The following is an 11,386-nucleotide window of genomic DNA, read 5'->3' on the forward strand; positions in this document are numbered from 1 at the left end:
GCCGAAGCCGCCCGGTAAGGGCGGGAAGGAGCCGGGCAGGGACCTCTCCGGCCGCTCCGCCGGGGCGCCAGGGCGCAGGGACCCCGGGGCGGCCCCACACACCTCCGCGGGCGCCCCCGCCGCCCTCCCGCCGGTCGGGGCGCCCCCGGGGCCCAGCGCGCAGGGTGCGGACGCGCCGTCCGGGGCAGCGGCCCGGCCCCCCGCGGAGGCCGCGCAGCCAATGGGAGCCCGAGGCCCGGCAGGCCGGGGTGCGGGGCCAATGGGGCTCGGGGCGCGGCCGCGGCGGGGGGGCGGGGCGGGGGACATGGAGGCGCCGCTCGCGCCGGCACTTCCTCCCCGACCCCGGCCGCCCGCCGCCCGACGGCCCCGCTCGCCGCCCCCCGCGGGGAGGCCGCCGCTCGCCGGGCCTCGGCCGCCTGCAGGGAGAGCGCGCGACCGCCTCGGGCTCGGGGGGCGCGGAGCGGAGCGCGGGGCTGCGGGCCGGGGCCATGGGCGGAGCGGCGCTCCCGGGGCCCGCCCGCCTGTGCGCGCTGTGGGCAGCCCTGCTCGCGCTGGGGCCCGGCGGAGCCCGGGGCGACTGGATGTGAGCGCGGGCGGGGGCGGGGGCGGGGGGGGCCGGGGTCGGGTCGGGTCGGGGTCGGGCCGGGTCGGGTCGGGCCGGGTGGGCTGACGCGGCCCGTCCGCAGGTGGCTGGGCGTCGCGCCGTTCGGGGCCGCCGAGAAGCTGGGCTGCGCCGCCCCGCCGCTGAGCGGCCGCCAGCAGGAGCTGTGCCGGCGGAAGCCCCACCTGCTGCCGAGCATCGGCGAGGGCGCGCGCCTGGGCATCCAGGAGTGCCGGAGCCAGTTCCGACACGAGCGCTGGAACTGCCTGCTGGCCGCCGCCGCCCCGGGCGCGGGCCCCGTCTTCGGCTACGAGCTGAGCAGCGGTGAGTCGGGGCAAGGGGCGCGGGGCGCGGGGCGCGGGCGGGGGGGGCGCCCCGGGACGGAGGAGCTGCAGGTGCGCCGCCCGCGGGGCTCCCGGGACGGGGCGCGGCGCCCGGCGGGGGGCGCAGGACGCACCTGGCCGCGCCCCCCGCCGCCCCCCTGCGGGCCTCCCGGGCCCGCGCCGCGCGGGGAGCCGCCCAGTCCCGCCCGCACGCGCCCCGCGGCCCCGCAGCCGCAGAACCGGGCGCCGCAGGGGTCCCCGCTGCTGCCGTCCGCGCGCGCCCCCCCGCGCCCCCGACCCCGCCCCCGCCCCCGCACCCCGCGTCTGCCCCGGGGCGCCGACCCCGCAGGAGGGAGACGGAGGAAGGAGGAGGAAGGCCCAGGAGAAGGAAAAAGGAGAGGAACAAGGAGGGGAAAGGACCGGGAAACGAGGAGGCGGAGAAAAAAGATGCAGAAAAGTTGCAGTTGCCGGAATGCGAGGCCGCCAGCCCTGGAAAGGTCCATCGGCCCAGCCCGGAGCCTGCGACCCCCTCGCTCCTCACATCCCAAGGGACCAAAAGGTCACCTGCTGAGTCTCTTCCAGTCCCTCTTACTAATGTCCTGATGGGACTTTAATTTGCAGACATTGTAGCTCAAGCCTTACTGCAGGTGCTGACTCCACACTCGGTCATCTCCCATGACGACTCTTTTTTTTATTTCTTTCTGGTGACGTTTCGATTCTTTCATTGTCTTTAAGCCTGTAAGAGGATTAGCTGCTATCCTATAAAATACCTAAGTGTTTTGTATTAATATGTGTGATTGTTATTTATGACGCATCCTTAAAAAACAAAAAAGAAAAGAGAAAAGACCAGTCTTTGATATGAAAGTAAACTGTGACATCTACTGACCGCTTTGGCCTTTACTTAACTCTAATTTGCGTTGAGATACGTATTATTCATACAAACAAACAAACAAAAAAATCACAGCAGATTTTTCGGCGTGTGTTTCATAAACATACATTTGAAATTTAAAGATAAATGTAATCTGGACTCTTGGGGCATCGTGTTACCATTTGCCGTATTCATGCAAAGGATTTTAAATTCAATACGGATTTGAACTTCTATTTAAATTCAACACGGATTTGAACTTCTCTTGTCTATTAAGCACTAACGGGGTGCTGGCATCCATTTCAAATGTTTTAAATGAGCGGATGATTCTAAGGACAATTTATGATATGCAAATATATAAAAATCCCCCCCCCAGAGTGGAATACTGAAAATTAATGTCGCCTTTTTAAAAGACTAAAACAATTTGAAATTGTCCTTTGTAAATACATGCTCATTAAAGCGTCTATCGAAAGCAATCGAAAAATCACTTCCCTGCTAAGAGGATAAGTAGGAAGATTTGTTATGGACAAAACCAGACAGAGATACGGCTCTTTCATTCAGCAATTTATGTTTTGTTCTAGGCACCAAGGAAACAGCATTTATTTATGCTGTGATGGCTGCAGGCCTGGTGCATTCTGTGACCAGGTCATGCAGTGCCGGCAACATGACGGAGTGCTCCTGTGACACCACCCTACAGAACGGTGGCTCAGCGAGCGAAGGCTGGCACTGGGGGGGCTGCTCTGATGATGTCCAGTATGGCATGTGGTTCAGCAGAAAGTTCCTAGATTTCCCCATCAGAAACACCACAGGAAAAGAAAGCAAAGTACTGTTAGCAATGAACCTGCACAACAACGAAGCTGGAAGGCAGGTATGTATGAGAAAGTGGGATGATATCTCATGCCTTTAGGTAAATAACACTGGGATGACACTTCTGAGTGAATCGGTCCAAGTGACTTAAAAAACATACATTTGCAGTCTAAGAAATATGCGTGTCATGCATATGTGTGATATATACGTGTCTATTGTATGTGTGTAACGTTTGCATTGATTTAGTTTAAGTCCTCCTCCATCTGATAGGAGTCGAATCTCATTATAGGCTCTATTGGTGATTTTGTATTTTGTATACCCAGAGCACTGAATTATAAAATAATAGATGTACACATACGTTTTTGGGTCATTTTGTTCCGTCCCCTGAGCTGGTTAGTGAGAGAGCCAGAATAAGATCTATAGCATCTGCCTTTCTAAGGGGACTGAATAAGATTCCATCCCAAATTTGAATTTTGATCTTTTAAAATCTATTTTTTAGTGGGCAGCGGCTCCTAAACATGTTACCAATTTGTCCTTACATTCTCTAGCAAACATTCTTGAATACGTCCGGGAATACACATCTTTTAACTAACATTTTGGTAAAACAAAGGTTTTTTTTTTTTTAAAGAGGATTCATTGTTTTATTATAAAATGAAATAGATACATTGTTACAAAACGATCAATCCAGGTAAGTGTAAAGAAGCTATAGATATATAAAATGTATGGATAATTTAAGTACATATTGATTGAGATTGAGGGGTAGACAAATTTAAAGAACCACCATCTAATGAACCTCTTTTATGAATTCTGGTTTTTCATACTAAATTTTCTTAAAATGAAATAAATTTGTAGCTTAATTTAACTTTTATACGTTTATTTTAATGAATATTGACACAATAAAGTTTGAGTTCTGCAACATAGCTGAATTACTTGGCAATTCGTATTGATTTTCCTAAAACGGTCAAAACATTTTTATAGATAGACATTTTCTATGCCGTAATAATCTTTCCAGGACAGGAATATCAGCACGTATCCTATATTATTGTAAATATCCAATAATCTGTAAAAGTCCCAAAGTGGTCATTGCAATCTGCCTCAGTCTCCTGAAATAAATGAAAACAAGTATCTGAGTCAGGAATATTTAAAGTTGTATGTTGCATTTGTTTTACATTTTTGGAAAGCGAATAAATGGAACCCACTTTGAATAGGTGCAAGTTTCAGCCAGCGTTCTTTACTTAAGCACTCTGGTTTAGAATAAAACCAGAAAACTCCATGAATGTTATTATCACCGGAACACTTCAATTCAAATTTAAATTTTCAGTTCAATTTGAATATTGCTTTTAAATAGCAAAATAGGAACTAGGGAGGTCAGTAAATAGCTGGGTGGGCTTTTCATATTTTTGTTTAGAAATTTTAAAGTGTAACTGAGCACGTTAAAGCAACTCTTGTTTAACACCACAGGTATGCACATGTCCCTTCTCCTTAAAGTTTTGCAGGAAAAAAAAATTCAAAGAATGGGTTTCTGCCTCAATTTAAATATTCTCCGATAAAGGATTTTTAAAATTATTTCTGACACACGACTATGAAAGAGGTTAAATACAGTTTTACATTTTTTAACATGTTCTTTAAAACTCTAGAGTTAAAATGAGAAAGACATTAAAATTAGTCAAATTAGTATATTTAAAAAACAAACAATTAAATGAATATTTAATATCAATTTGGATCTTAAATCTTCTTTAGTCATTCTTCAAATAATTTGGTAGAGATTTTTACAAATTTAACTAGAAAACAGAACTTGGAATTTCATGTCATAATTAATTTTCTTAAAGAATGCTTATCCCCAAACTTGTGAGAAGCTTGGAAGCGCTCATCTTTTTATTGGTATCATTAGGCAGCTATTTAGTTTGATTCTGTCTTGTGTGTTGTTTCAAATTAAGTAGCAATATTTGCCTCTGTAACTATTTGATCTTAAACTATTATTTATATTCTGAGTTTATTAAAAACATGCAACTCTTTAGCCTCAATTTTAATCCACTGTGTTTGTTGGCAAAAACAATCTTCTCACATTACTGGGGTTTCTGCTATTATTCTAATAATGCAGAAAATAATTCAGCCTATACGTATACATACAGTTTGTTCAAAAGTCAGTGTTCTCTCTACCGAATCTTTTTGTTCCTCATTGGTCTAGATACAATCTTAAAATATCACAAAATGTTACCTGGACCGGTGTTTTGGTTGGTCTTTTTTCAGAAAGTATTACAACTGAAAGCATTTTTGTGTTTTTCTTTCCACTGGTGGCCAAAAACAACCCCCACCCCCATCACCACCATCATCACCACAGCAACAACAAAACCAACCAAGTTTGCAGGCTATTATCTAACACGGGTGAACCATCAACTCCTTTTTTAAGATTGGCGATTAGGATTTTAATCGAATAGGCATATTCTTCTGGGTAAGGTTCAAGGTCTGCATTCAATTGAGTCGATTTTCCTGGTCTCAAAATCCCAAAATCAAAATGTAGGAAAGCGTTCAGAGAAATGTGGGTACTGGCGCTTAGTAGTGCTGTGAGCAGGATAGATGACTTTCTAACCGCTGACCTTAAGTACTCTGATTCCCACTTGGTTTCTGACACCATTCCTAAAGTTATGACTCCAAGAATAATGTTGCTGAATGCTGATTGGCTGACAGAATGATGTGATGTCTTCCAGGGGCAGAACTTCTGGGAATAATGTGACTTGGAATATTTATGGGTATTTCTTTTGGTGTGCTTAAAATATTTCCATTCTTCCCATGTCCACCTCATAAACTTTTAAGTTTCCCTACCCCATAATTTGTTTTATGATGAGTAACTCAAAAAAGTGGGAAGGGCCCAACCCCAAATGTTCATTGACCTGTTTCAAGAATATTTATAAGTACTTGAACAACACATAAGTGTTTTGCCTTTCAGCAGGTTCAAATATATTTTTGGACTGAATGAGACAAAATGGGTCAGAGGAGTAGGAATTCCACATCCAACCATCCAACCTTATGTCACAGCTTTCCTAAAAACTCAACCAGATCATTTGATAGTTGACAAAATGAACTGCTCGTAACAGAATGTTCCACAACAGTTTTTTGGGTCACTTCTGTAAACTTTGGATAAAGCAATAGGCTGGGAAACGATCATTGCCCGCCGTGTTACCTCAGAGCCAAAATGGTGGCACCAGTCACGCCGTAGCCCAGGTCTTAAGTAGTTCCTATATTCACGTTAAGAGTTACGGATATGTCTCTCCTAGTTCAGTTCATTAGAAGTTTATCAAACCAAAACTTAACACAAAGAGCCCAGTAAATTAAATGCTACCCTCCTAATTGCTCTCCCATAGTTTAAAAATATTCCTCCAAAATGTGCACATCTGTTTGCAATAGTTCACAAAACATTCCTCTGTTAATATCGTTATAAACCCTAACAACTCAACTGGAGTAGAGAAAAGAATTTTCTCATAACCACATGCTACTCAGACGGTGGCTCCCCTCTTTCTTCTCCTGTTAGCAGGAAAAGGCTATCACCGCAGCTCGGAATGGCTCTTTGACGTTAATTAAGAATCCCGGCCACGCGGCTCCAGGACATACCTTTTCGTGGAGTGTTTGTGCAATTTCCTTAAATATACTCCGTTTTTCCACTTTGATTTTTCTCTCTTCTACCGAAATTCTCCTGCTGGATATAAAGACTTTATATCGTATGTCACCAACTTTCCTGATACGAGTGTCTTAACCACGCTGTTTGTTTTTTGGTAAAACTGGGAAAATATGTAAGTACATGTTCATCAATGACCTACTGCGGGCGAGGTATTTCTTCCCATAAAACTAAATCAAGTAAGATAATTGATGCGAAGGTGCTCTGAGAAACACTTAAATTCTGCACTTAAACCGTGTGTGTGTGTGTGTGTGTGTGAGAGAGAGAGAGAGAGAGAGAGAGAGAGAGAGAGAGATCCACCCTTGAACTCTCCATTTCATCACATTCTCCTAGTGGTAATTACATTGCTTTATTTTAATCTCTATTTGTCCAAGTTTCTCCCTTAGAGTTTTTGGGGCTATAATCATTTAAATTGCATGTCAAGTTATTGGCATGCTTCTCCTTGTAGTTTATTTGTCTTTCTGTCCCAGGCTATATATATGATAACATACATGGTAAAAACATATATAAAATAAAATATATGCGATAAAATATTTATATGATAAAATATATATGGTAAAAATGCTATTTTTATACTTATTGTTAAGCACAAGAAGATAATGGGATCGAAAGGTAACAGAATACTACGGAAAAATATCATCCCTGGAAAATGTAATCTACTCCAGGTATTTAAAAGATCTTAGTGTTCCTATGGCAGGAAAATCTTCCCCATATTCTTTCTGATCCACATTCCACAGGTTGGTTTCATCAGATTTGAAAATCGGGGTCTCTTTTTATCCATCCAACCTGTGACGTCACGTGTCCCTGGGGACCAACCCTGCTGCGGGCTGAGCAGCGAGAGGAGAACCCCAGCAGGACCGAGGTCCCCCTACCATTGACTCCCACGGCCGTGGCTCCTTGGTTCAAGGTGGTCTCTAGTTCTTCCCTCCGATCCAGGTCACCCACGGAGAAGGAGTTAAATCCGTTCGAGTGAGCTGGCCTAACTCTAACAAGTATTTGGTGAGCGTCTACGCTGTCTCCCGCCAGTTGGCAACACCATTCGTGATGTCTGTGCTGGGAGAAGTCGGCCCCGCAGTGAGATCCCGAGCGAGAGGCAGCTTTAAATCGCTAAGCGATGACTGCGAGGAATGCTGATCAGGTTTAAATACACAAACAGACATGCTTAGAGTTTTGGCTTTCTTCGGACAATTTGTTGTGTTCTTACCTAGTACTCACCGAGCTCTTTTTCTTCTATCCGCTGAGCCCTTAAAATCTGAACAAACGTAGGAAGGTGGCGTTCATTTGAACATTTATTTGCCTGGAGACATTTTAAAGAATTGAAGTATTTGTGAATATCAAATGCCGAAAATTTAAGCAAATAAGCCCTTGTGCCATACTTTATTTTTTTGTGCCACACTCTTTGAATCGCTTTCATATCCTCGGAAGGTATCTTTTGCCTGCCTGGAAGGGTCTGTATTTCCCTTATATACAATACAGACCTAGCTACTTGCTTTTCGGTTTTGTGAATTCAAAAAGAGCATATGTGCTCTGTTCTATAAAGGACGGGGTTTAAATAGTATCCCGTTTATTATGCTAAACACTAATAAGAAGTATCGAATATTGCACAAATCAATACCATATGCTCTCGCTCAAGGTTGCAGATATTATAAATCGTCCAGAATCCTCCGTCTCACTAGATGGTTCAGAAACTTTCATTTGTTAGGGAACATAACATTCCACAAACATGTCAGCGTCGGGTTTAGTTTAAAATAGCAAAGCGTAGACCCTGTCATTTTATAGTTTTGATAAGAACCGTAAGTGGAACTTAAGCCGCGAGGTTTTCCCCTTCTTTGGTGAGATTACACACGTAATTTCCAAGTTACCGAGTGGACAGATCAATTTTTCACTTTACCCAGCATGTTGACAGAACAGTCAGCGCGGTAGCTAGTCCTGGCGATTTATTAATCTGCCCTGCCATCCTCTGGGGATTGAAGGAAGCTGTGCTCACCAGCCTGGTGCGTAACAGATGAGAACCTTGAAATTCTTGAAACCTCTCTATTGCTTTTGCCCTGTTAGCCCCCTTTTAAAATTTTCTCTCCGCTCTTCCTCTACCTTCTTCAGGGAGAGGGGACATTTATTCAGACTCGGATGTGGGCCAGGCAGGGGGCTCCTACAGATCTATGTAATTTCATTTAATTCCTGAGTCTGAATAAACCAAACTCAGCGCTTGGAAATGAAAAATTACATACATCTATTATCCCTCTTCTAGGTTAGGATGGTGCTACTGATCCATCAAGAGTAGGACATATGTTTCGAATTAATTTTCCAGAAGAGGGGAAGAATGTGCTGGGAGCAACCACACTCTCCGGCCCCTTCTCCTTTTGACCAACTTAAGTTGATTAGTCAAGGTTTCTCACGTGGCCTGTGACCAGAGGATAACATGGTCCCCCCCCCCGCCCCCCCCGCCCCAGGCCCACGGTAGACTGTGATGAACCTGAGAGCGCTCAGTTCCACAGATGTCATGCTCCGATGCCCACCGCGGTCATCTGAGCAGCCTTACGGAGGGGCCACGGCCTGGACCCCGCCTCGGCCTATTCAATCAGACTCTTGGGGGTTGGAGCATCAGTTATTGGTAAAGCTCCCCACCCAGATGCTTCTATATCGCACTTGTGCGTCCGGGGCGACTGTCCTGCCATTGCTCCCCAAACCTTCACGTGCATACGAGTCACCCCGGAGTCTCCTTTTAACGCAGAGTCTGGGGTGGGGCCTGGGAATCTGCCTTCCTCCCAAGTGAGGTTGGTGCTGCTGGTCGGTGAGTCACACCCTGAGTGCAGGTGATGGCCTCGGGAGCACAGAGGTCGCACGAACATCCTCTCACAGCCAAAATTAAGTGAAAAGGAATAAACGCGGCCTCCCTGGGCTGCCTCTGATACTCCCTGATGACAGGAGCAGCCTGGCCCACCCTAGGCCCGGGGCTGCGTGCCGCGGGGGTCAGCGCAGGGCGGGAGCACCCTGAGCACCTGCGGAGGCCCCTCCCGGCCCGGGCGGCCGCAGGGGTGAGGGTGAGGGGCGAGGCCCCGCCAGTGCCCCGCGGGTGACCCCTGTCCGTTCCTGCCGCTTGCAGGCTGTCGCCAAGCTCATGTCGGTGGACTGCCGCTGTCACGGGGTCTCGGGCTCCTGCGCCGTGAAGACCTGCTGGAAAACCATGTCCTCGTTCGAGAAGGTCGGCCGGCTGCTGAAGGACAAGTACGAAAACAGTATCCAGATCTCAGACAAAATACAGCGGAAGGTGCGCAGGAGAGACAAAGACCAGAGGCGGGTCCCCATTCGCAAGGACGACCTGCTGTACGTCAACAAGTCCCCCAACTACTGCGTGGAGGACAAGAAGCTGGGCATCCCGGGCACGCGGGGCCGCGAGTGCAACCGCACCTCCGAGGGCGCCGGCGGCTGCAACCTGCTGTGCTGCGGCCGCGGCTACAACACGCACGTGGTCAGGCACGTGGAGAGGTGCGAGTGCAAGTTCATCTGGTGCTGCTACGTTCGCTGCCGGCGCTGTGAGAGCATGACCGACGTGCACACCTGCAAGTAGCCGCAGCCCGCGGCCCGCAGCCCGCGCCCCGCAGGGAGGGAGGGATGCGCGGCCGCCTGGGGGGCTGGGAGAGCCCTGGCCCCGCCCCCGCTGGCTGCCCGGGCCCCGCCCTCGGCCACGCCCCCTGCCCCTGCTTGCTGCCCGGGCCACGCCCCCAGCCCCCGCTGGCAGCCCGGGCCACGCCCTCGGCCACGCCCCCGGCCCCTGCTGGCTGCCCGGGCCCCGCCCTCGGCCACGCCCCCAGCCCCTGCTGGCTGCCCGGGCCACGCCCCGGCCACGCCCCCAGCCCCTGCTGACTGCTCGGGCCCCGCCCTCGGCCACGCCCCCAGCCCCCGCTGGCTGCCCGGGCCACGCCCCCAGCCCCTGCTGGCTGCCCGGGCCCCGCCCTCGGCCACGCCCCCGGCCCCTGCTGGCTGCCCGGGCTCGGCCCTCGGCCCCGCCCCCAGCCCCCGCTGGCTGCCCGGGCCCCGCCCTCGGCCCCGCCCCCCGTCCCTGCTGGCTACCCGGGCCCCGCCCTCAGCCACGCCCCCTGCCCCTGCTGGCTGCTCGGGCCCCGCCCTCGGCCACGCCCCCTGCCCCTGCTGGCTGCCCGGGCCCCGCCCTCGGCCACGCCCCCGGCCCCTGCTGGCTGCCCGGGCCCCGCCCTCGTCCACGCCCCCGGCCCCTGCTGGCTGCTCGGGCCCCGCCCTCGGCCACGCCCCCTGCCCCTGCTGGCTGCTCGGGCCCCGCCCTCGGCCACGCCCCCTGCCCCTGTTGGCTGCCCGGGCCCCGCCCTCGGCCACGCCCCCTGCCCCTGCTGGCTGCCCGGGCCCCGCCCCCGACCTCCACTGGCTGTCCCTGGGCCCTGCTCTCGGCCCCGCCACGCCCCCTGCTGGCTGCCCAGGCCACGCCCCCGTCCCGCACGCCCCCGCTGACTGCCTGGGCCCCACCCCCAGCCCCCACTGGCTGCCCTGGCCCCGCCCCTGGGCTCCTCCCACGGCCCCCACCGGCTGCCCAGCGGGCCCCCACACCCGCTGGCTGCCCAGACCCCACCCCTGGCCCCGCCTCCCGCTGGCTGCCTGGGCCCCGCCCTCGGCCACGCCTCCGCCCCGCTGGCTGCCCAGGCCCCGCCCCGCTGCCCAGGCCCAGGCTGAGCATGCGCAGTCTTGGGCGTGCCCCCCCCCCCCCCCCCCCCGCTGAGGACCTGTGGGTTCCTCCCTTGCTGGTTTGGAGGGATCCATCGACCTTCGGGAAGCTAATCCGGCTCCTGAACAAGCCAAGCCAGGAAGGAGCCTCCGCGCAGGACACCTGGTCCAGACTCAGGATGAGGCCCTGGGCTGTGGACCTGGGCTTGAACCCTAGTGCTGGGTGGCTGCAGGCATCTTAAAGACACCTCCCGGAGCAGCAAGGAGCAGCAAACACGAGCTCATGTAGTCTCTCGGTATCTTAGATGCAGACACCGTAGTGCTCGCGCGTACGGAGGATGAAAGGTTAACAGAAGTGGTGGATGCTTACTTTCTCTTTCATGCATTTCAGAAGAAAGGCGATTAAAAAGAATTTCCCTAAGTGA

The 11,386-nt window shown here is 51.5% G+C and overlaps 1 protein-coding gene across 1 annotated transcript; it reads left to right on the plus strand.

Annotated features, from left to right (window-relative positions):
• Positions 1-399: 399 nt before the first annotated feature.
• WNT16 (Wnt family member 16) lies at positions 400-9,969 on the plus strand. Its single transcript, XM_072764905.1, has 4 exons — positions 400-583; positions 687-925; positions 2,371-2,657; positions 9,373-9,969. The coding sequence occupies exons 1-4, from the start codon at positions 489-491 to the stop codon at positions 9,835-9,837; spliced, it is 1,086 nt and encodes a 361-aa protein (XP_072621006.1). The 5' UTR covers positions 400-488; the 3' UTR covers positions 9,838-9,969.
• The last annotated feature ends 1,417 nt before the right edge of the window (positions 9,970-11,386 follow it).

The sequence above is a fragment of the Vulpes vulpes genome, chromosome 7 (assembly GCF_048418805.1).
Source record: "Vulpes vulpes isolate BD-2025 chromosome 7, VulVul3, whole genome shotgun sequence".
In the NCBI taxonomy this organism is placed as follows: domain Eukaryota; kingdom Metazoa; phylum Chordata; class Mammalia; order Carnivora; family Canidae; genus Vulpes; species Vulpes vulpes.

Bases quoted from the DNA above. Each gene is read 5' to 3' on its own strand.
- WNT16 (XM_072764905.1), top strand. From the start codon at position 489: ATGGGCGGAGCGGCGCTCCCGGGGCCCGCCCGCCTGTGCGCGCTGTGG. The intron at 584-686 runs GTGAGCGCGGGC...GCCCGTCCGCAG, and splicing joins GGAGCCCGGGGCGACTGGAT to GTGGCTGGGCGTCGCGCCGT. The intron at 2,658-9,372 runs GTATGTATGAGA...TGCCGCTTGCAG, and splicing joins ACAACGAAGCTGGAAGGCAG to GCTGTCGCCAAGCTCATGTC.